Source organism: Danio aesculapii, chromosome 25, assembly GCF_903798145.1.
Source record: "Danio aesculapii chromosome 25, fDanAes4.1, whole genome shotgun sequence".
NCBI classification, from domain to species: Eukaryota; Metazoa; Chordata; class Actinopteri; order Cypriniformes; family Danionidae; genus Danio; species Danio aesculapii.
Window position 1 is genome coordinate 5,841,944 of NC_079459.1, and position 26,650 is coordinate 5,868,593.

The 26,650-nt window shown below is 38.4% G+C and overlaps 1 protein-coding gene across 1 annotated transcript; it reads left to right on the top strand.

Annotated features, from left to right (window-relative positions):
• Positions 1-24,702, top strand: LOC130219662 (inhibitory synaptic factor 1). Its single transcript, XM_056452115.1, has 2 exons — positions 1-1,055; positions 23,396-24,702. The coding sequence occupies exons 1-2, from the start codon at positions 909-911 to the stop codon at positions 23,966-23,968; spliced, it is 720 nt and encodes a 239-aa protein (XP_056308090.1). The 5' UTR covers positions 1-908; the 3' UTR covers positions 23,969-24,702.
• The last annotated feature ends 1,948 nt before the right edge of the window (positions 24,703-26,650 follow it).

Sequence of the window (26,650 nt, forward strand, 5' to 3'; positions counted from 1 at the left end):
ATGGGGTAGAAGATATGCTGCACGCTACGGGGGCACAGTGGGAAAAGCCTGGCAACTCTGCACAAGCTTTTTATAGACATATGGAGCAGCAATAAGTCCAAACGGCATCATTTCCGGACCCAAAGCCGCACAAGCCAAGAGAACTTCTGATATATTCTGCCTGATTTGTCTTGAATTGGATGTCCGGAGCTCTCTTCGTCTTCAATTGATGGTACTTCATTGCAGGATCTGTCAGGATCACTTCTGAGTGAAGCAATTTCTGGCTCTTCCTCCCAGGTGTCACGTTGGATGCGTTCTTTTTCTTGCTCGATTGGCAGTGTGACTTGTTCTTGCTATTCTCAGTGCACTTTTTTGCAGACATGTATTCTTCACATCAAGTACTGATGGCTTCTGCACTGAAGGCTCTTCTCCGGGATGAGGATGCATATCTAGATGTGGAGAATCACTGAAAAGACTTAAAGATGTCCCACTTAAGGTAGTAGACTGATGCTCGGCATGTCAAGAACCTCTCGAAATAGAAGCTCAAAAGGGAGTTTTACTTATTTATTTTCTGGCTGTCTCAAGAACAAAGACTCTTTCATACTGAAAATGCTACTGTTTGATTTAATTTTAACATCATACAGAATTGATCAAAGCTTTGCTGAGAGCAGTTTGTTTTAGTGCTAGAACTTTAGCACTTTTTCTTGATGCTCTCTTCCTTTCTGAACTTATTGAGAGATACTGGACGTTCCTGAACTGAATGAAAAGTTTTCTAACATCAGCGTTTCCTCAAATAGCTATGCTAAGATGCTCAGACCTGAGAATGGTTCTTTCATTCAGATAGGGTCAAACAACACTGTGGTGGGCTTCAGACATGAAGCCCAGTGTCCTGTCCCCTCCTGGCTGCCGCTGTCCTCCCCGTGTGAAGGATGTTTCACGGCACAGCACTAGGACCGACTGAAGCAAGCAGAAGCCCTGACCGGAGAGCGGAGATCCGCAGGCACATTAAGATGGTCATGGAACAGCTGGAGGAAGTTCTCGTTGAACTCAAGGATGTGGCGAAAGAGCTCCGGGAGGTAAAAAAAACTAATTCTAGGCCTATTTTGAAGGATTTAAACGAGCGGGTGTCCGATACTAATCCTGGAGTTTCAGTGTTCTGTTGAGTTTAACTTCAACTTGCAACAACTGATTTAGACTTAATGTTTGTAGACTTGTTTAGCTGGCTCAAGTGTGTTCGATTAGAAAAAAATTGTAGCATAATGGTCTTCCAGGAACAGAATTGGGCACTTCTGCTTTGCAAGCTACCTTTAGTGTGTCTTTGGTCCTGGCATGATCCCTACATTATACCCAGTGAGACATGACATACTGTACAATTAAAATACTCAAGTAGCTGTGCATTACTGATTTTGCAAACTGTCTTACAGCAGTATAACAGTAAGGGTGCTTTCACACCTATACTTTTGTTTCAGAACGTGGAGTGTTTCCCCAGTTAGCGTGGTTCGTTTGGCATATGTGAATCCTGCAATCACGCTCGGATCCACGCTAAAACAATCGGTCCGAGATCGGCTGAATGAGGTCTCAGCTCGATTGAAACAAATTCTGAAACAGATCGATTGTAGTGAGAAAGCAATACAATCCAACAAATTAACGATCCAGGCTATATCACAGAGTATTATAGATATGTAATAGGCATATAGGACTATATGAAGAGAGAATGATGAGTAGGGCAGGATGTCATCATTCCTACCAGTAAATGTGCATTTCATGTCAAATATGAAAGTGAAAGCATGCTGAACTTTTAACAAGAGCTATTTATCCGTTGACCAAAATGACCGAACTGCAGTCTTGGTTTACTCGCACGTTACTCACACGTGACTTGTTTTAACTATTGTGGTCCGTTTAGAAACTTTTGCCATGTGAGAGTGAACCACACTAAGAGCAAAGTGCAACATTGTAACAATTCTAATTCCTGTTTCGGAACAAAACAATCAATCTACAGGTGTGAAAGCACCCTAAGATTCCAAAGGCAATTGACATAAGTAGCTACTTAGACCCAATCCCAATTCTATTTTTGTACCCCTACCTCTTTCCCTTGGCCCTTAAAACCGAGTGTGAAGGGGAAGGGCTTCAAAATGTACTCCTAAGAATTGAGACAGCACTACAGCACCTACACACGCCATCATATGTAATCGCGATGATGAGATATGAGATCAGACGATGGTGACTGCTGTAGTTATTCCAGTTGTGTTATTTTTTGGTATTTATCTTCAGGAAATCACTGAAGGCATATATTATGTTATCATAACTATCTAATGTGGCAATAAGATACTGTGTATTTACACAGTGGCCATATTCATCTATGTAAACACACAAAAATAGTGGGTCTACTCACTTCCGGGTGCAGCTATCCTGCCGTTGTGGTGGGTGTATTCTGGGAAAAAATTTTCTTACCCCTTGGTTTCGAGTGTGAAAAATCTTCGTTCGAAGGGCTATCTGCCTCTTCCCCTTAACCCTACGCCTTCAAGCTAAAGAGAATTGGGTAAGGCGAAGGGCTAAGGGGTAGAATTGGAGTTGGGCCTTAAACAACTGTGTTGAACAATAGCAACCTACAACAAGAATGACCTTTGGTTCTGGAGCATGATCCTCAAACAAACACACCTGAAAATTGAACATAATTCTTCAGGATTGCTTGAAAATGTTTAGGGACTGAACTAGAGTTTCCTGTGTCCTAAAATCTGCCCCTGATCCAAATTGACACAAGCATTGCTTACCAGAACCTGACATGCACAAATGCCTCTTTTTTCTTTTTTATTCACCCAATCCAAACTTACACTACAGTCTTTACTTTCAAACCCAGCTGAACCTAAACATAAACAGCATTAATGTGAGCATAACCTACAGTTACATTAATGTATTCATTTAATTCTTTATTATTACCTCTTATTGTTGTCTGTCTGATACAATCTATCTATCTATAAGTTATTTCTGGGTTCAGCGTTCAATTGTGAGCAGTGGTTTGGAAAAACAACTGTGATAGCCTGATTAAAATGAAATGAGTAGCCTAATAAATCAGTTGGATTTTACCTCATCTTTGGTGAAGGGCTTCTGCACACAAAAAATAAATGCTCTGGTTGAACACGCAGTGTAATGAAGTGAGTGCTTTTCTGATGGATCTCATTTCTATAAGATGGATGTCTGTGCAAGGTTATAAACGTGATCTCTTTCTATCTGCTTTAAGAAAAAAAGTGTACTCAAAATGAATGGATGCTCTGAAGTGTTGAAATGTCAGTCACTTGAGATCACTGTATCCTATAACTTTTTGGGTCTTATCAGGTGCATTGGTAAAATTCACATTTATTTGAAATTACTTGAGACCCAAGGCCACCAATGCAGAACCTGGTCCACGTTTGAGGCACATCACAGTTTTAAACCGGCCATATACTCTAGGGGCAGTTGTAGCCTAATGGATAGCGAGTTTGGCTTGTAAGGAAAAAGGTTGCTGGTTTGATTTCCGGCCTCGACTCACACTCTCTCCATCTTTGATAGCCAGCTGAGGTGCTCACTGCTCCGGGTGTATGCTCACAGTGTGTGTTTATGTGTGTGTGTGCTCTCACTACTTAATATATGTGTGTGCACTTGGACTGCTTAAAAGCAGAGGACAAATTTTGAGTATGGGCAAAACCTTATTTGACAAGGATCACTTTACACACATATTTGCAACACATCCGGACAGTTCATCCATATTAAAGTATAATCTAAATAAATGGGGTATTCCTAAAATCTCAAATACTGCTTGATAAACTTGCAATTAAGACCCAATCCCAACTCTGTTTTTGTACCCCTACCCCTTCTCCTTGGCCCTTGAAACAGAGTGTGAAGGGGAAAGGCTTCAAAATTTACCCCTAAGAAATAGGACACCACTACAACACCTGCACACATCATCATGGCCCAATCCCAATTCTACCCCTTAGCCCTTCCTCTAATCCTTTTCAGCTTGAAGGCGTAGGGCCAAGGGGAAGGGCTAAATAACCCTTGGAACAGAGATTTTTCAGGACCACACTCGAAACCAAGGGGAAAGAAAATTTCCCAGAATACACCAGCCACAACGGCAGTATAGCTGCACCAGGAAGAAAGGAGATCCACAAATTTGTATTTTTTTGTCATTATTATGAATTTTTACAACAAACAAGCACGTGTTTTAATATATTCATAACCGCGTTCGTGTTTTACTGTTATGCTTTAAAAAAAAACCTGCTAATATAAAAACAGCTAAATTTTGCTATCTATAATCCATAATCTTAACTCCTGTATAGCAGTTCCACAACATGCTGACACTCGATGACACTCGAATAACCTGTCAGAAAAGTCGTGGCTGGGAATGAGCTTTTTACAGTGTCTGCTATAATGTTTATGTTGTTTTCTTGTGTTAACATTGATGAATATGGCCACTGTGTAAATACACAGTATAGTTACGATCTTATTGCCACATTAGATGGTTATGATAACATAATATATGCCTTCAGCGGTTTACTGAAGATAAATACTAAAAAAATAACACAACTGGAAAACCACAGCAGTCGCCATCGTCTGATCTCATATGAAGCATGAGATCGCGCTGACATATGATGACGTGTGCAGGTGCTGTACTGCTGTCCCATTTCTTAGGGGTAAATTTCGAAGCCTTTCCCCTTCACACTCTGTTTCAAGGGCCAAGGGGAAGGGGAAAGGGTAGGGATACAAAAATAGTATTGGGATTGGGCCAATATGTCATCACGATCTCTTACTTCATATGAGATCGACGATCGCGACTGCTGTAGTTATTCCATTTGCATTATTTTTGGGTATTCATCTTCAGGAAATCACTGAAGGCAACAATATCATGGTATCATAACGATATAATGTGACAATAGGCTCCAAACTGTACTGTGTATTTTACGCACTGGCCATATTCATCTATGTAAACACACAAAAACAACATTAACATTATAGCAGACACCGTGAAAAGCTCATTCTCATTCACTAGACTTTTCTGACAATGTATTCAAGTGTCATCGAGTGTCAGATGTGAAAGTATGTTGTGGGACTGGTATACAGGAGTTATTATTATGGATCATAGATACATGTGCTTGTTTGTTGTAAAAATTCATAATAATGACAAAAAATATACTTATTTGTGCAGCTCCTTACTACGTTGTAGATGCTGTATTTTGGGAAATTCTTTGTACCCCTTGGTTTCGAGTATGGTCCTGAAAAATCTTCATTTCAAGGGCTCTCCAGCCCTTCCCCTTAGCCCTATGCCTTCAAGCTAAAGAGAAGTGGCGTAAGGGGAAGGGCTAAGGGGTTAGAATTGTGATTGGACCAATTACAAATTTTAAATCAGCAACAAGATTTGAAGTGACCTGTTTCATTATTATTGTTGGGTAAGGCATAGTTACATTTAAACATGTTATTTACAGTTTGCTCCAGCTACCGGCACATATGCAAAGATTGGCACAACACCATTTATCTTCTTTATGGCAGTATCAATGATAACGGGAGGATGCAGTTACAAATACTGGAAGAACAGGAACAGAACGTGCAGCAAAGACCGCAAGATGACACTGCAAGGACACAGTATGTGATGGGATGTGCTGTGATGTACATAGTAGTTGCCAAACTACAGAGGTTGCCATAATGAACAAGCGGATCCCTTCCCCAAAGAACTATATGACTATAAAGCAGTGGTCTCAAACTCAATTTTTGGAGGTCCACAACTCTGTAGATTTTAGCTCCAACCACCTTCAACTCCCACCTGATTAATAGTCTCTAGTAGTCTTGAACACCGTGATTAGTTGGATAAGCTCTGTTTGATTAGGGTTGGACCTAAACTGTGCAGAGCTGTGGCACTCTAGGAATCGAGTTTGAGACCCATGCTATAAAGACTATTGCCTATTTTGACCAGAGATGGGACTTCCTTCCATGTGGCAGCCATATTGACCATTAACATCTCATTCAAATTAATGTAATTATGCGAGTAAACTGTCTTTGTGTATCTATAGTCTTTGTTTAAAGCCAAACCCACACAGTTCTGCCTTTTTGGTTTCAAGTGGAGCAGTGAAGAACTCTAGAAAAACTCTATTGCAGAGAAACTCTATTGCCCCCTTGTGTACTGGAGTTTGTTATTCCCCCAGTATCAAAGGAATGGCAGGACTACAATCTTGCAATGAACTGACAAGTATTTTATGTTAATTGTAGACTATTTTAGTAAAGTGCACATAAAATGATCACTTGGAACAAATACAGTGAGGATATTTCATATACACACACACGCACAAGGTCAAAAACACATCCATGCCCTTGCGATACGTCCACCTAGGGCTGTTGACTGGACAGCTTGTCACCCAAACAGCAACCAACAGATAGATTAACAAGGAGAAAGACTTGCAGAATGACACCCCATACGAGCAAGATGTCATCTGTGATGCCTAATTATCACCCGGCGGATCAGACAATAGGCCGACATTGGCGAGAGCGCATCCGATTTCCTCATCTTCTCACCTGTCAGTGTCTCGTCTCCTTTGCAGTTATCTCTCTTTGTGCTGGCCGACTGCTTTCAGCATGATGTGAGAGGACATCTCCTTAATTAATCTCTTTCCTCGGGTGGATATCTATCTGCCTCATTACTGTCACCGAGTCTATGAGTGTCCCAGACTGGCATTTGTCTCATCATCTCAGTCACAGCTCCTCTGGATTTGTCTCATTTGTCTCCTTGGCCAAGTTCAGGCATCACCGGTAGCTCTGCCGCTGTTGCCTGAGTTAACACCTCCATCTGTCATTCACACCTTGCAGCGGAGCCTTATTGTTACTACTGACATCTTGTTATGGTTATTAGTTTTGCCATACGCTCATCTGTCTTTCAGCTGTCTCTTATTCCACGGATAACAGTCAAACATTTGTCGTGATTCGGAATTCTTCCCTGACAAATAACGAGTGCACTGCTCACTTATAGGCCTCGCTTAATATATGCAGGTCTTTTTGATCATGCCTTCATCTAGCTATAAATGTGTTTTACTTTCAGCTCCATCTTAAAGGTTTACGTTCATTGCATTGAATTCCAATGATTTCCCACCAAAGACCAAGAACACACAGATCTCACCTGAGCTATCTAAATTCTCTCCATCGGCCCTGAATGCATATTTGTGAAATTGTGGCGTTATTTACAAGCATAATAACTGTTTAGTCTTTAAGTGTACTTGAGTCCTTGACAAATACTTGAATCACTATGACCTCCAGTCCACATTTTGACAAATTTGTCAATTTCCTGCTTTATAGTTCAGGGTTACTTTGAGCGATCAATCCGAAGCTTATTACATCCATTTAAATCTGCTCAATTCATTAGGGGTCGCCACAGCGAATGAACCGGCTGCTTATCCAGCATGTTTTACACAGCAGATGCCCTTACAGCTGCAACCCAGTACTGGGAAACACCTATACACACATATTCAAACACATACACTATGGCTAATTTAATAGCACTTGTGTTTGGACTGTGGGGGAAACCGGAGCACCAGGAGGAAACGCACGCCAACATGGGGAGAACATGCAAACTCTACACGGAAATGCCAACTGGCCCAGTTAGGAATCGAACTAGCCATCTTCTTGCTGTGAGGGGACAGTGCTAACCACCGAGCCACCATGCCGCCCCAGTTTGTATATTAAAGAATAAATGTGGCTAAAGCATTATGACAAAAGTCACCAAAGAACATACTGAGTAGAACTCGATTATAATTATTTATTTTGTCAGAATACAGCAATCAATATGGAATAAAGCAATTTTCTCCCATATTTAACAAGCCAAACCTTAAATGCAATGCAGGTCACTTTGCATAAAAATGCATAAATGTATATGTAGATGGATTTAAAAATGTATATGGGGATTATTTTCAAAGCAAATAGTCAGCAATGTATGATGAAAAATGTATGAGGTTAGATCTATCAGATGTGTTGGAGCCTCTAGCTAAACTCCAGATAAAAATACGTGGAAAAGAAGGCCATTGGTGGTAAAGGGTTTGTTTCTCACTGCTTTGGATTCAGGATTCCTCTCGCAAAAAAGTTTAAATTGGCCAAATTGTTCTGACTCACACTCTGTTCCAAGCACTCTGTTTAAAAGCCTTCAGGGAACGTTTGGCAATTATCTGACTCTAAGACCTGGGGTTCTGCAGGTAAGATGACTGAGAGACAAAACGGATAAAAAAAAAAACACACACATGGATTGTAGCTTTTAGAATCACAAGGGATTTGTTGCACCAGCTACTTAATTAGATTTAGACTGGGGATTGGGGTAAAGCTCTAAACTGACTTTTTGTCTATTTTGCTTTAATGGTCATTTATTATAGGTTGTGAAACACTATAAACTGTCACGGTTTTCTTCCTGTAAGTTATGTGTTATGACGTATGTGATGTGGTGTGCGTGGGTGGGTGTGTCTGTTTACCTTTTCATGGTAGCGTGTGTTCTGATCAGCTGACCTAATCAGAGAATTCCAGCTGATGCCTGTTTTGCAGCTATATAACAGTCTGTGTTTCACTGCTGGTTATCAGTCCAGTGTTGTTTTCATGTTCCTGTCTGAGTAATGTCCAGGTTTTCTCTCTAGCCTAGACGTGTTCATTTGGACCCATGCGGGGTCCCGAGGCTTTCCCTGGCCAGCCGAGAGACAGTGCTTTCAGCATGCCCTGAGTCCTCCTCGAGGCCTCCTCCAGGTGGGACATGCCTGGAACACCTTATAATGTAGGCATCCAGGAGGGATCCGAAACAGGTGCCCGAGCCACCTCAGCTGACTTCTCTCGATGTGGAGGAGCAACGGCTCTACTCCGAACTCCTCCCGGGTGACAAAGCTCCTCACCTTATATATAAGGGTGTGCCCTGCCACCCTGTGAAGGAAACTCATTTCGGCCGCTTGTATCCGAGATCTTGTCCTTTCAGTCATGACCCAAAGCTCATTACCATAGAGAGTAGGAACGTAGATTGACCAGTAAATTGAGAGCTTTGCCTTTCGGCTCAGCTCCTTCTTTACCACAACGGACCGATACATCTACCGCATTACTGCTGCCACTGCACCAATCCGCCTGTCAAACTCACGTTCCATCCTTCCCTCACTCGTGAACAAAACCCCAAGATACTTGAACTACTCCATCTGGGGTAAGGACTTTCCTCCAACCTGGAGATGGCAAACCACCTTTTTCCAGGGGGAGCACCATGGCCTCGGACTTGGAGGAGATGATTCTCATGCCAGCTGCGTCACACTCGGCAACAAACCGCTCCAGTGCATGCTGAATGTCCATGTTTGATGAAGCCAAAAGAACAACATCATCTGGGAATAACAGAGATGACATCCTGTGGTCCCCGAACTGGACCCACTCCGGCCCAAGGCTGCGCATAGAAATTCTGTCCATAAAAATTTTGACCTGAATTTTTTTCCCAGAATTTTTTTTTTCACTTAAAAAAATTATTAAAATAAAAAGTAAGAACTTATAAGAATTTGTTTCTTGAAAAAAATCCGATTTGCAAGAAAAAGACTGTAGTTATTTTTGATTTGATTTATTTATTTTCGAACAGAAATATCATAAATAAAAATTCTTTAACAAAAATACATTTCAACATGGTCGAAAATGGAGTGGGATGAAGCACAAGCTTATTATTTTCCCACCCCATTACCACACACATCATTTGTCTATTACTTGAATGCATTTCGTCTTTTTTTTACATGGGACATATGAGCTTTGCATGAGACATATTTGACCCTAGACTGTTCCATAACTTCACACCACATACAGACATACACAAACTTTTTAAAGTTGTCCTTGTTTTCAACCTCCTAAAATGTTTGTATGCCTTTCGGAAGTAATTTGTTCCTAGCTTTAAACATAAACTGTGCTGTTTTAAATTTGACCAAATCATTGAACTTAAGTATCTTCAATTTAAAAAATAAAGGATTTGTATGCTCCAAATACTCCACATTTTCTATCAGTCAATTCCTTTTTCTGCATTGTACATAAGGATCGTAGGTTAGATTTATATGTATTCCCCTAAATTTCAACACAATAGCTCATATATGGCAATATAAGTGTGTTATATACATACATTGATTTATTGTCCAGGATAAATCTAGCTTCAGTTTCCTTTCCATTCCTTTTTCTACAGTTTTAACTAATTTTGATATCACATTATTTATTTGCGGTTTCCAACTAATTTTATGACCCAATACAACACCAAGAAACTTAATTGCATGTACTCTTTCTATAACTTCACAATCAATATTTATATATAAATTATGACTACTTTTTAATTTCCCAAATAGCATAACCTTTGTTTTACTTCGAGTTGATGACAATTTATTTACGTCAAACCACAATTTCAAATTATCATTTCAGTTTTAATCAACTACATACGTTTTGGTAAATTATCCTCAGAACAAAAGATACTTGTATCACCTGCAAATAAAATAAAAAACTCTGATATCGAACACATATCATTAATGTAAATTATACACAATATTGGACCTAAAACTGATCCTTGTGGTATGCCGCAATTTACATTTAGATATGAAGATTTATGGTTGCCAATTTCCACGAACTGTTGCCTATTTTTTTAATAACTGCTTATCCAATCCAAGGCTACTCCTCTAATACCATACCTTTCTGATTTATTAACCAATATATTATGATTAATTGTATCAAATGCCTTCTTTAAATCTATTAAAACTAACATTTTATAACTAATATTCAAAACTCACAGGTCTAATTGCTTCCACCCTTCCATAGACTCCAACCTACAGACTTTGCTTTCATGGCTGTCACTGGGCTACAGAACCTGTGTTCATCTGCATGACTTCCAGCCATTAGTTGAGCAGTGCCTCCTACAATGACCATGACACTTGTGAATTTCTATAGGTCAGCATTTCTGCTTTGCAAAGTGTGCACGGCTCCTGTCATGTCATAACACCCTCCACAACAGTTTTCTCAGCTGATCTCCCTGTCGAGCAGCACTCTGATCTCCAATCAGTTAGTGTACAGTTGGCAGCGATGCATTAAACATGAAGCGTCTGACAGCAGCGCACAGGGCACAACCCCACGAGAGATGATCTAATACCTCTGCCAGACAGTCCCAAAACATCTCTCTCTGATAACCACACTCCGCTTAGTGATATATTCGCAAATAAAGTACGTTGTGTTGTACAGTCTGAGAAAAGCTTGCCATTGTTTGTGTATTGTGCTCTTTGGAGCAGCAGGTGCGTTGTGAATGGAAATCGAGGCTGTTGAATGCCTGTCATTTGGTTTTTTCTTCCTGTTTACGTTTGACTGCTCATTACTGAATCCCAGCAGCCTGTGGTCCGCCGTTTGAATCTGCTATATCATAAACACTCAGCACTGCCACATCCTGCGATGAGCGAGCCTGGCAGAAGCACTGAAATCAGAAGCTGCGAAGAAGAAATGATAATAAAAAACTGACGCAGTGCTTTGTCATCAAAATACAGAGGAATCAAATGCATCCTAAGCTGCTTAATATTGACAAAAGGCACGTACTGAATTGTAAGTGGCGCCATGTGATTGCATTACAGCTTCATATACGCATGTTGCACTGATCATAACCTAACTGAGGCTTTCATGTGCGAGAGCTCCCCTCCTGTGCTTTGTTTTGTGTCGGAATTGTATGTGTCAGCCTTGAGACCGACCAAACTCTGAAACGGAGCTGGGTAAAGCAAGAGAAGGAATATTGATAAGCGTATGGTTGAGTTCTTATGTAAGATGCAGTTACTAGCGCAGCAGGAGGACAAATTCCCTTCAGCACAAACAGATATTAAATATTCCACTGCCGGTGGGTGAAATGGGGTTAGATGGAGGGAAGGATAGATGTACAGACACATAAATGTGTATACGTTAGGGGTGTGACAATACACAAATTACGTAATGAATATTTACGGTATAGTGCTGGTATTTAGTTTGTGTTCATTTTCCTTTACTGTTAAGCTGTGGACACTGAATGACTTGCCTGAGGTGATTGTAATGCAATGTGACATTGTTTACATGCTGTTTTACCGACTACATCTTTCCACAGCTGAAACAGTGATTGAGCAATAGACTGAGGTTCTAACTAGTATTATAGACTACCGGGCTAGTAAATGCTTGATTATGATTGGCTGATGAGCATTCAAAGCCAAGGTGTGTTATTATTTTCAGATATACGCACAGCTTATTGTTCCAGGCTAAATGATTTGAGTTATTTCACAGGTACATGGTCTAACAGGGTTGTGCTTATTCTCTTAATGAGTTATGGGTGTGTTTTGAGCATAACGTGCATTAAACCAATCAGAATCTCCTCTCCCATTCTCTTTAGGAGTCAGTTGTATCGCGCCATGGCGCATTTGCTATTTACATGGCGACTTTGTAAGTGGAAAAAACGGAACGCTTCACTAGCGAGAAAACAGTTAAACAGACCATCTGCAGTGTGAGGATAAAGAGCAAGCCTCCTCCATTTGGCCTCTTTACCTTAACTCTTTACTTTACTCCTTTACTTTTGTGGATAAGGAACTGGTGTTGTACACTCCACTGAAGACATCCATAAGCCTACATTTTTTATTTCATTTGTTAAGCGCAAAGATTTGTTTTAAAACTATTTCTAAATTCAGTTCTAATTTCCAGCAAACTAATAAATGTAGAATAATAACGAAGTGTGGTCAAAAAAACAGTTATATCCAAACACACATTATATCCAAACATAACATTATACAAATGCATATTGTTATTAATAAACTGAAAAAAAATTTATTGTTTTGATTTCCTCTTATTGTTTGAGGTTTAATTTACTAATTTAATTGAATTTTATTTACATAGTTTCAAGTGAAACAGCATAGCCTAAAGGCAATTCTTGGGGTTTAAGAAACGATATCCAGGCTGGGGCCTGTCCCATGAAGCCAGATTAGCTGGCTAGCCAGTTAGGTTTCATTTTAGTTTACACCAATTCTAGGTTTTAGATGCCATAAAAGTAGGTCAACTGCTTCATAATACCAATGCAAAAAAAGTGATTCAAGCTGCCTTCATGTTACCTAAAACCCAAGATTGGTGCAAACTAAACTGAAATTTATCTGGCTAACCAGCTAATCCAACTCCATGGTACAGGCCTCTGGTCTCACTGTTTTAAAGCAGGTATCTATACATAACATTCACAGCTGTACAGACAACAATAAATACAATACTGGAAGAGCAAATAAATCCAAGTTGAACTGGTCAGCACTTTACAGTGAGTAACAGTATAGCATAACAAACATCTAAACCCAACAACCATTTCTCATAATCAGACAAGTTCAATCACAATAAGATATTGCAGTTCTTAGTAAGCAAAAATGGTTAAAGACGTACCAAAATGAGTCCAAATTACAATGTGTAGTAATTGCCATCCTATATGGGAATGCAGTAGTTTTGTTTAAGGAATTTAACGTTGATCACTGAAAATATGAAGCGTAAAAGTAAACATTTTTCATTCAAACACAAATCACCCAATACAAAGCTTTAAATCTGTCATACACATTCGCAAAACTGAAGCATCAGCATTTTTGAATATACAGTATAATGAGCCTCATTTTATTCTGCATCTAGTCATATGGATTATAAAGATCTGGATCACAGCAAATTGACAAATCTGTATCGTACATTTGTCCATGCAAGTGTGTGTTTGGTAGAACCATGTTATGTGAAATACATAAGAATATTGCTATATCTGTTTATTAAAATAAAGTTATGTGAGTTCTGCCCATGCAGTGGTAAAAAAACATGTGTTTGTTCAGTACAGATGAATACTGACCTGAAAATCCCAATTTTTGGTACAACTACTGTATGTGTACAGTTGTACACCTAATATTATTCATGACCTAGCTCAGCTACACATCCTGATACTATAGTCAGTTTGGAGAAAATAATATGGAATATTTTGTTAAATCTTCTCAGCAATACTCTGAGAAACTACACATTTAAAGTTTATGATTGGAATTGCAGGCTGTTGCTAAGCCATTCTGACAGATTTTTTTTAAGTGGTTGCCAGGGTGTTCTGGGAAGTTGCTGGAAGGTTGTTTACTAGCGCAACACAAAATCTCTCTAATATTCAGCTCCATTTATATTGCATAACTTTCTCCTTCAAATATGGCACACTTGTTTATTTTTCAGAGTTTTACAGCAGTTACTAACTTTATAAGTTTTGGTGAATTGGAGGCTGATTTATTTGTGTATTTTCTGTCTGTGTAATACATTTTAAGTTTTCATAAAAGTCATGTTGTAGGAATTGTATTCTCTACAATTATTTTTATTTTATAAAATCTTGTACACCCTTCAAAATTAGTTTGTCTCATGAGATTGGGCTGGATTTTTATCATCTACAAGGTAAATTGCAAGTCTAATATCTTTAAAGGGCCATACCCCCCCAGCACCCCCCCCCCCCCACACACACACACACGTCTTAAAATTCAGAAAAGTGTGTGAGTCCAGCTTTGTTTAGGTGCGAGTGTCAAGTGGCAAAAGACAGAAGGGTTTGCATGAAAAGGGGAGTTTCAGTATGTGCACGCGCTGATTTTTACAGCAGCAACACAAACACAGACGCAGGGGAGATAGACAAACACCACGTTTACATGGAAATTATTTACCTTAATCTGAATAAGACTGTAACACGGGGAGTGACAGAGACAACTCAAGTTTAGGATCCACGTGCAGGTTTATTCACAGTCAGGGAGGCAATGGTCAACACAGGTGCATACAGATGTATAAAGGCAGTCCAGAATCGTAGTCAAACACAGGTGAGAGGTCGGTAGACAGGCGGCAGACAAGGAGAAAGGGAAACCAGGCAAAGATCAAAAAACACGGAGGAACAAGACTAAGGGAAATGCGTTGTAATGTCACTTTACAGATAACAAGACTCGGCAAAAGAAGGGAGTGTGTGTGCTGTTTAAATAGTGTGTGTAATCAGTCTCTGACAATCCTCAGCTGGTGCAAGTGTAATCAGTCAAAATGAGGAAGCATGTGTGTTTGTCAACGGAGTGCATGTATGAAAATGTAGTCCATGAATGGCGGATTTGTAGTCCATAGGTTATTGTAAAGGTGAGTGCTTACCAGCGACCTCTGGTGGTTAGAGATCGCTGGTAATCATGACAAAGACAATAATACGATTAAGGTGTTTACATAGTTGCTTTTTGAATGTTCCTTTCATGACCCCATTTTACATGTTATAGCACATAGTTCGATTAACATCATTGTGTCACTGCGCTATCCACATTTCATCATGTAATATCGGGTGTTTCATTCTTAATTTGTGGACTTTACCTGCAGTTTGGCATTTTCACTTTCATTCAGGAACAATTCATGCATGCCCCCCGTGACCAAAGATATATTGGATGCGAGGAACTGCTGGAAGAGTGTTGTTTTAGTGGAATTTTTGATACCGCACGCCGAATGGGAGAAAAAAAAAACCTCCGCATTTCTCGGTAGGTGCAGAGATTAGCATCAAACAGCCGTGTGTGTATAAACTATCCTGTCACAAAATGCGGCGAAAGTCATATGCGGCGAAAATCCTACACGACGGTAATAGTTTGATTAAGGTGTTTGCATGTTTACATTCGGAGAGCAGCATATACAGCGGATCTTTCAGTCCATAATATTGTAGTGATATTAACGTACTGTAAACCTAACTAAGTCATTTTGATTTTAAAGGTATGTCTTTAAAAACTGAAAGAGTACTGCTGATGACACTAAATTTGCCATCTGAATAAACATAAACAAAGAACATTGATCACACTCTTACCAAATCTGTAGAGACAGGTCAATCAACACCAACTGGAACCGCGTCTTTTTAAAAAAGGAGACGAGTGGCGAATCAGGACTTCACCATTTCCAGATAAGAAAAGCTCTCAGATAAAAAAGTTCCCTACAAACATATTTTTTGTCGCATGTTAGCAGACCACTGTAATCCAACTGCTTGAGTCTACTCATTGTGGGAAAATGCTAACAAAAATGCTAACAAAACCTTTGTTGCAGCACATTTATAAACACAACACTGACGATCCATGTCTCCGAACAATTCTTCTTTTTCTACTTGTTTGAATTACGGTTGGCAACACAACGTGGCGTCTCTCTGAACACTGTAACAGGTAAAAGAGTCTTTGAAGCTATCATGCATATTGATGAAGTTACACCTCATTCACAATAGAACGCTGATTGGTTCGAACCTAGTATCTCTCATGAATTAATCCTGAATACTCAAAGACGTCACTTTGAATCGGCCGGTACAGACATCCAGTCTCCACACTGGAATTTACACAAGGATCTCATGAGCGTGACGCAGCTTCAAAATTTATTGTCAAACCAGAAGAACGAATTTGCTCTAAATAATGTAAGAACAACCAATTGTCACTTTTTTTGTGAAATATATGTGTCCTAATAGTGTTTTCAGCAGCGTGGGACACATATATGACTGTCAACATCTCAAAAAATGTGTTTTGGTGTTTCGTGAAGGTAAGCGGTTACAAGCTATTTATATGGGCTGAATTTAAACATACAAATTAATTTGAACATTACTAAATTTAATTCATTTGCTTAAATTCAGCCAATATAAATTTCTTGCAACCATTTACCCCAAAACAATTTGGTAAATCCAATGAATTCTATTTTTTTCAGTGTATAACAATAGTCAAACAATGAACAAATAAATAAATGATACAAATTTTTTAAAAAACAACCAAAAACACCAAAAACAACCGATTTTCACTTATTTACTGAAATATATCTGTCCTAATAGTGTTTTTAGCAACGTGGGACACATATATGACTGTCAACATCTCAAAAAATGTGTTTTGGTGTTTCATGACCCTTTAAAAAGTAACAGCAAGCTTTTTAAAATGTTTGACTAACATATTTTTTTTACATTCAGTTCAACAGAAGACCTGTTTGTGTAGTTACATAAATAGTTTCTTAATGATCTAAACTAAAGCTGAGCAAAGCATTTCTACGTATCGTTCTCAGCATGCTTTATACTGTGTGCGACTGGAAGGGGATTGTAAATATTGGTTTAAAATACACATGTTTTTGAGCCAGAGAGAAACTTGTAAATATTTAATCCTCAATTATAATGGGATTGAGAAGAGTTTTTATATTGGTAAATTGGGGGGTTTGCATTTTACTGGAGAGTGTGCTTAGCTTGAGGACTGCTGCATAAATCCTGTATTTAATATTGCTTTACTTAATGAGCAATTATTGTTCAAATGTCAGTGTAGTGATCTACTTTTTCCTCGCACTTCTGCCCAAGTCATATCATGTATAATGCTACAACTGTATTATTTAGTACCATTTATATGACTATTTTTCAAAAGCGTTTTGGTGTGCTGTACTATAATAATATTTATGCTGGATGTGATCTGAAAGCTGCTGCTAGATGTAAACTTCAACATCTCTTAGTTTACTCAGTTGCAGTTTCTGTCATTATTTACTCACCCTCGAGCTGTCCCAGATCTGTATTACTTTTCCTGAGGAACAAAAAGGCGGATATTTCAGGAATGTTTTTGTTGCGTAATATTGCCCCATTATGTTTTTCAGGCAATACCTTCATTACCTTGCTGTTTCAAAGTGCAAATATAAAAGGTCTGCAAAGTTTCAAAGATCAAAAGTGCAGATAAATTGAGTTATTGTCTTCTAAAAGGAGAAAGTGGTTTTGAACTGCCTGAACAAAGTCTACTTTGACTCTCGAACATCATCGTAGCGGACTAAAAGAGTTTGCTTTATGTTGTCAGCATGTTGCAAAGATGCCGTGAAAGCAAATTTACACTTGCCAAGTATGAAGGTTTATGCTAGAACTGAATTGAGGAATGGAGATGCCACCAAGTGAAGAGCTAAATTCAAATATTAAATGAACATTTAGTTTCTGAAAAGACTAATCACAAGAGACTAAGACCTATCCGACCAATCAGAGCAGGATTGCAAGATTTTAAGAGACTAGATTCCTAAAGGCGACATAGAGTGCATCGATTAAATAAGTTAAATTGTTTTTAAATAGTGATATCTATTTCTGATAGCTTAAGTAAGTGCAAAAACATCTCTAGAAACTCCAGAGGAATTACCCCCAGAAATAGAAGCTCAGCTTTGACCATATTTGGAATGGTCGTAAATATTAATGAGCACTGCTCTGATGCTCATCAGTGCTTGCTCGCTCTCAGCGTGGTGTACTATCAATAAAACATGCAAAATAATCAACTATTTTAACTAATTAACTAGATGGCTTGTTAAGTCTTGTCAACTGAAGTGGTAGAGAGGTTTATTTTATATCTGTAAGCTATCAGAGTAATCTATTTTTCTCTTGAGTTGTGTTGTGGATGAAACAATACGCTAAATTAAAAAGGGGATGACAGAGATGAATTTAGAGATGGATTTTGAAGCTTTAACTTAAATGACAACACAAGCAGGAACATGGGTGTCGCTAGGCCTATTTTAGGGGGGCTGGGGCCTCTATTTCTACTCAGCCCCCCCAAAACTTCCAAATGAAAGACCAAATTATCATTTCTGTCCCCTTGAAATTTGATATGAAGACGGCGGCAGAATTCGGCTCCTCCCCGACGTTCGTTTTTTATTTGATCAGCAAACCACAGCTGTGCAGAGCGAGAGAACAAGGTGTGTGTTTATCGATAAATTGTTATGCCTATTTACAGTTCTTTGCTATGGATACACTTGTATCACTTATACCCCAATGTCAGATAGGAGCAATCGGGTTTACAATCTACTGTTTCCTCAGTGCTCACCTCATAATCACAGCTGTTCACTCTTAACGGACATTTTCCTATTTTTATTTCAAAATGAACAACCATTATTAAACACATTACAGTGCATGTGGCATTATCTATACCACAGTCAATTCAATTCACCTTTATTTGTATAGCGCTTATACAATGAAGATTGTGTCAAAGCAGCTTCACATAAAAGGTCATAGTAAATAGGAACAGTGTAGTTCAGTTTGTAGTGTTTAAGTTCAGTTCAGTTTAGCTCAGTTCAGTGTGGTTTAATAATCACTACTGAGAGTCCAAATATTGAAGGGCAAATCCAACGATGCGCAGCTCTATAGATCCCAAACCATGCAGGCCAGTGGCGTCATGCACAGAAAGTATCAAACACAGTGACAGAACCACTTAATGTACTCATTTTAACTGTCTGAGTCACTGACAGAGATAGAAACATCATGTGTTGTCTTGTATTAAAAATATTTCCTATTTTATTATTATGATTCAGTTCATGAAATATGTGAACTAGCCTGTAGATTAAATATATATATATATATGCCATTTAATTAGAAAAGTGGCAATTTTATTTATTAAATACATGGAAACAAAAATTTTACATTAACATGTAATTTTTACTACAGTAAGCAGGTTTGTTTAGCCTATTTGGCTCATTCAGAACTCAAATGACTATGACTATTAAATTATTACTTAAAAATACATTGGGTTTAAATATATATATATATATATATATATACATAAACAAATGGGTTTTATGTATATTGGCATCCTTTCACTCTAGAGAAATCAAAGAAAGAGCTGAGTGATATGACACGATGCATAAATGGGCAATAAACACTTCAGGGCTCGACATTAAGAACTGCTCGATGGCCCGGGGCCAGTGTGCAAGATGCTCGGGACAGTAGACAGGATCGTTACTGGCCCAATCGGACCAGTCATTAAAGTTTATTTGGCTGCGACTGTTTGTCAATTGCGTGCAAATACAGTCTTGGGGTGCTTTCACACCTAGACATTTGTTTCGGAACCTGTCTCGTTTGCTCAGTTAGTGCGGTTTGTTTGGTATATTTGAATCCCGCAATCGAGTTTGGATCTGCGCAAAATCAATCATTCCAAGATCGCCTAAATGAGGTGGTCTCAGCTTGATTAAAACTAACTCTGGAGCGGATCGATTGTAGTGAGAAAGCAATACGATCTGAACCAGGCTATATCACAGTGTATTATGGATATGTAATAGGCATATATACGGTTTTATGAAGAGAGAATTACCAGCAAGGCGAGGTGTCATTCCTACCAGTAAATGTGTGTTTCATGTCAAATACGAAAGTGAAAGAATGATAACTATTAACGAGAGCTGGTTATCCTCTAAGAAAATTGACCGAACAGACGTCTTGGTTTATCTATTATTTCTCTCTATAATGTAAAGCCTATAATGCATAATTCTAACCAACAGCTGGGTATGAGAAAGTCTTACCTCTGATTTATATCTGGTGACAATGTCTGTTGGTGTCACCATTCAAAATTAAAGCGCAGCTTTATAATAATGTCTTATTTCTCATCGTCATAAATGAAATAAGGACTCATGACAGCTGAGTGGGACTCTGCAAAACAAACCGTGAAACTGACCAATGTGAGGAAAGTTTACTCGCATGTGATTTGTTTTATCTATTTTGGTCTATTTAGAAACTTTGCTGTGTGAAAGCAAACCGCATCAAGAACCTAGTTCTACATTGTAACAATTTTAATCCCTGTTTCGGAACAAGAGAATCGATCCACAGGTGTGAAAGGACCCTAAGATTATATAAACCTAAAAACAAGGGACAAAGATCATTGCTGTAATCTCACTAGAGAATACTGTGGATGTAAAACTATTATAAAAGACATCTGAGCAACATCTGTAAAAGTAATTTAGTCATACACTGATTGAAATTTTTCAAGGTCGTGACTGACAGATGATTGGAAATATGAGCACATGAACAAGATGTAACAAGATGTGCCACTTCACTGAATTTCCATTATAGGGTTAGTTCAACTAAAAAAAGAAAAGAAAATTCTGTTATTCATTACTCAGCCTCATGTCATTCCAATCTGCTGAGACCTTTGTTCATATTCAGAAAACAAATTAGGATATTTTAGATGAAATCTGAGAGTTTCTTCGTCCTCCATAGACAGCAACGGTACCCAGATATTCAAAGTTCAGAAAAGGGCCGACAAATATTGTCAAAACTTTCCATCAGATGTCAGTGGTTCAACTGTAATCACACGAAACTCCAAGAATACCTTTTTGTGCCAAAGAAAGTGTAAAATTGACTTTTTTTGCATATGTCTTCCATGCCGGATTAGGGTGCATGGTCTAATCTCAATGGCAATGCCTTGTGTTGCCCATAGTAAATGTGAACTGTAGTCACATGGAATGTTTTGACAATGTTTTTGGTTCCTTTTTCTGGACTTTGGACGACCATTTCTGTATATTGAGGATGAGGGAGCTCTCAGATTTTATCTAAAATATCTTAATATTGTTGAAAAGATGAACAAAGGTCTCATGGGTTTGGAGCAACTTGAGGGTTAGCATTTATTGACAAATCGTTTAACTAGAAACTCTGTTTTGTAGAAGAAACATTTGTCCTATACAGTCCTATACAGTCTATAAGCATAATCTATACTATTTGAACATATTTGTAATTTTAATGGTTGAAAAATAATATACACTACCTGACACTTGTCATCGATTCCAGTTGTAAGAGCAACAAATAATAACTTGACTTCTAGTTGATTATTTGAAAAGTGGCAGAAGGTAGATTTTTCCCATGAATCATCTGTTGAACTGCATCATAATCATCACAAATACTGCGGAAGACCTACTGGAACCTGCACGGACCCAAGATTCACACAGAAATCAGTCAAGTTTGGTGAAGGAAAAATGGTTTGGGGTTACATTCAGTATTGGCGCGTGCAAGAGATCTGCAGAGTGGAGGGCAACATCAACAGCCTGAGGTATCAAGACATTAGTGCTGCTCATTACATTACAAACCACAGGAGAGGGCAAATTCTTCAGCAGGATAGCGCTCCTTCTCATGAAGGGTAAGAGGCTCCAGGATTGGCCAGCCCAGTCACAAGACATGAAAACTATTGAGCATGTCTTGGGTAAGATGAAGGAGGCATTGAAGATGAATCCAAAGAATCTGGATGGGCTCTGGGAGTTCTGCAAGAACACTTTCTTTGCCATTCCAGATGACTTTATTAATATGTGATTTGAGTCATTGCAGAGATGTCTGGATGCAGTCCTCCAAGCTCATGATGGAGTCAGACACAATATTCATTATTTTTCCACTGCAACAGACCTTACTGTAGGTAAAATAAGCATAATCTAGAGGCCTTTGCTTTTCATATAAGTCACTTCTGATACCAAATGATCAATTCAAGCTATTATTTGTTGTTCCTAAAACAAGAGTTTTCTCTGGTATTGTAAGAATAATATTTGTAATATACTGTATATGTGTAATATTTTGAAATATATGACATCCACAGATGAATTTATATGTAATTTGCCAAATATGAGATTACTTTATAGTGTGAATAACTTGCAGGAAGCCAACGTGAGATCCACTAATCTAGAGAGTTTCCAGAATCGCAACTGTACAAGTTACAAGTGGTTCATCCAGACCAGGGTTATCCAAACTTTTTGGGCCAAGGGCCAGATCCAAAAAAAAAACATTGTTCCGGGCCAGATTTTACATACATCACACAGACACACACACATATATATATATATATATATATATATATATATATATATATATATATATATATATATATATATATATATATATATATATATATATATATATATATATATATATATATGTGTATTATGTGTGTATTATTATGGAATTATAATAAGTGTGTGTACTATTATGGAATTTTTTTTTTTTTCGTCGTTCAACTGTGTTTCTACAAAGACTTCCGTTTTTAAAATCTTGAATCTTCTCTGGGCAAATTACAGTTGCAACACTCATCAGATACTCCTTTATAAATTCTCCTTCAGTGAAGGGTTTCCTGTGTTGTGCGATTAGCTGAGCTACCTCATAACTAGCCAGCGTAGAATTTTCTTGCACTTTATTAGCACGAAAAAACTGCTGTTGTTGAGCTGATAGCGCAGCTGCTAATTGTTTTACTTTTTGCTGAAGGTCTGATGTTTTGTTTCATAATGCCTTTTAATATTATATTCCTTCATTACTGCAACTGATTCCTGGCAAATTAAACAGACACATATCCCGCTGACCTCTGTGAAGAAATATTCTTTGCCCCAACGTGACTGAAATTTCCTGCACTCACTGTTGATTTTCCTTTTTCTTGGTTGCGCCATGGCTCCCCAAAACGTGATTATCAATTATGTTTCCATCAGTTTGTTCGTTCGTTTTTATGTCATAACAAGAACTGCTGCCTAATTGAAGGTATGTGATAGCGACACCCGGTGGTTATTTATTTAATTACGTTCCTTTTTGTATAGCGGGCCAGATTCTATTGATATTTATAACAGATTGCGGGCCGCAGATGGCCCGCGGACTGTAGTTTGCACACCCCTGATCCAGACGTTTACTCCAATTTTCTTTGTCTCCATTCAGGTTGTGGCTCAAATTGACAAGTTAACATCTGACATCGACCTGGACTCAGATGACGACCTGACACTAGTGTGCTGCAGCGAGGACCACAGTGACCTCCTGCAAACCAAGACTTCATCCGACAACCATTTACTGCACAATCCTCTCTTAGATACACTCCGCTACCCAAACAAATCCAAGAAACAAGAGTTAGAGCTGTACCGCAGAAGCTGTGGAGATCTACCTGCCCTCAACGGACCCCTGAAGGCCCCAAACAGCCCTAAAGCCACCTGGCTCTTCGGATCTGGAGGACGCCTGCATTACTATGACAAGACTCTATATCACGCGCTGTGCTGCGACGATGATGATTATGATGAAGGCAGAGGGGGAAGGAGCTCTTCAAGGCTGTCTTCCACTGATTCGGTGTTTACAGCTTCTCCGCCGAGGTTTCTGACGCCCAGATGCGACCGTAAAAAACACTCCAGCCCGGACTTGCAGAAAAGAGCCCTTCGTAGCTGCAGCACGCAGACCGTTTCTGATAAAAGCACACAGACCCATTTCCCATACATTCCCAGCCAAACAAAGAGCTGCAAGTGACTACAAGAACTTCCCAAAGCATCCCAAAAAATCTGAAGTCATTCATCCACAGAATGAAACGTCTGTTGTTGTTGTTTTTAACCCTCATGCTGTTCTTTCACAGGAAGTGGAATTTTTTTTTTTTAAAGTAGAGATGCAAATCTGCAAAAAGACAAATTAAATCATAAAATAAATCTATGTGACAATTTACATACAATTTAAACAGCTTTTAAAATATTTTAAATGTACATTATCATTCAAAGGTTTGGAATAGGCAGAATTATTATGTTCATAACAGGCCTTACAGCTTTTTAATACAGTGAAAATAGTGCATATAAGCACTACCTGACAAAAGTCTTGTTGTCAATCCCAGTTAGAGCAACAAATAATAACTTGACTTCTAGCTGATCGTTTGGAAAAGTGGCAGAAGGTCGAGTTTTCAGATGAATCATCTGTTGATCTGCATCCCAATGATCACAAATACTGCAGAAGACCTACTGGAACCCGCATGGACCCAAGATTCACACAGAAATCAGTCAAGTTCGGTGAAGGAAAAATCATGGTTTGGGGTTACATTCAGTATGGGGGCGTGTGAGAGATCTGCAGAGTGGATGGCAACATCAACAGCCTGAGCTATCAAGACATTTGTGCTGCCCATTACATTACAAACCACAGGAGAGGGCAAATTCTCCAGCAGGATAGCGCTCCTTCTCATACTTCAGCCTCCACATCAAAGTTCCTGAAAGCAGAGAAGGTCAAGGTGCTCCAGAATTGCCCAGCCCAGTCACCAGACATGAACATTATTGAGCATGTCTGGGGGAAGATGGAGAAGGCATTGAAGATCAATCCCAGTCCTGATGAACTGAGGAGTTCTGCAAGAAGGCTTTCTTAGCCATTCCAGATGACTTTAATAATAAGTGATTTGAGTCATTGCAGAGATGTATGGATGCAGTCCTCCAAGCTCATGATGGAGTCATAGACAATATTCATTCTGTTTCCACTGCAGCATGACGACATATTCTATACTGGACATTATTTCTGTTAAATGGCAAGACTTTAGTCTAAGCACAGTCAGACCTTACTGTCCTAATTAAATAATTATAAAGCAAGGCATGATTATATTTTATTTTGGTAAAATAAGCGTAATCTAGAGGCCTTTGCCTTTCATATAAACCACTTCTGATAACAAATGATCAACTAGACGTTAAGTTATTATTTGCTGTTCCTAAAACTTGGATAGGCAACAAGACTTTTGTCAGGTAGGGACATTTCATTCGCTGTGATTAAAAATACTGATTCAGGTTAAAAGTGGTCTTGTGTTGTCTGAAAATGAATATAAAGATGGCACATATTTGGATATTTTATGCAAAAAAAATCTCTAATGATATGAAATGATATATGAAAATGACACCATTAGTTTACAGAATAAAATAAAAATGTAAAAAAAATATATATATTTTTAAGGTTTTATTCAAACATCATAAATCCATTTTCAAATGGTCTCCTAATTTTTTCAATAGATAAGACATTTTGTTTTATCATCTTACTAACCCTAAACATTAGTACACTGTAAAACCCAACAGTCAACTTTATCAAAATGAAATGTGTAGTTAACTCAAAATTTACTGAAAGTTAATTTTACTAATTTCAAAAAGAGATTTGAACTCTGTATTGAAGGTAATGAATTAATTAAATACCTCATTACCTCAACTTAAATAGAGTAAGCTCACAGTACTCACATAGTTCAGTTTAACTCAAATGGTTTGTTGCAATTGGTTTCCTCAAACGGTTTGAGTTGCCTTAACTTATTAGGTTTTACAGTACTCAGTTGGTTTGAGTTCTCTTCATTTATTGGCTTTTACTGTGCTCAAATTGCTTCGTTTACTCAAATGAATTAAGTTCACAGTGCTCATTATGATTAGTTTATGAACTTTAATAGTTTGTCGCAATTGGTTTCCTCAAACGGTATGAGTTACCTTAACTTTTTGGGTTTTACAGTGTACAATAGCAGTGTTTAACAGTCCCCCTAAATAATCTGCATTTATAATAATAAATGATTTATTTCTGATATTTTCCTGATTTTTTAAGTATCATGATGAGTAATGATGCTGAAGATTCATCTCTGCAACACAGAAATAAATGACATTAATAAAAGCATATTTAAGGAGAAAACAGCTCTTTTAAATTGTAATATTATTCCACCATATATACCGTTGAAGTCAGAATTATTAGCCCCCCCAAATTATTAGACCTCCCACCCGTTTATTTTTTTCCCTAATTTCTATTTAACGGAGACAAGATTTTTTCAACACATTTATAAACATAATAGTTTTAATAACTAGATATTTTTCAAGACACTTCTATACAGCTTAAAGTGACATTTAAAGGCTTAACTAGGTTAATTAGGTTAACTAGGCAGGTTAGGGTAATTAGGCAAGTTATTGTATAACGATGGTTTGTTCTGTAGACCAGTGTTTCCCAACCCTCTTCCTGGAGGCACACCAACAGTTCATGTTTTGGATGTCTCCCTCATCTGACCCATTAACTTCAGGTTTTGGAGTCTCTTCTAATGCAGAGTTTCTCAACCCTGTTCCTGAAGGCACGCCAACAGTACACATTTTCATCCTCTCCCTAATCAAACACACCTGAAACAACTCATCGGAACATTAGAAGAGACTCCAAAACCTGAAGTTAATGGGTCAG

Coding starts and splice junctions, on each gene's coding strand:
- LOC130219662 (XM_056452115.1), top strand. CDS start 909: ATGTTTCACGGCACAGCACTAGGACCGACTGAAGCAAGCAGAAGCCCT. Junction 1,056..23,395: donor TGGCGAAAGAGCTCCGGGAG/GTAAAAAAAACT, acceptor GTCTCCATTCAG/GTTGTGGCTCAAATTGACAA.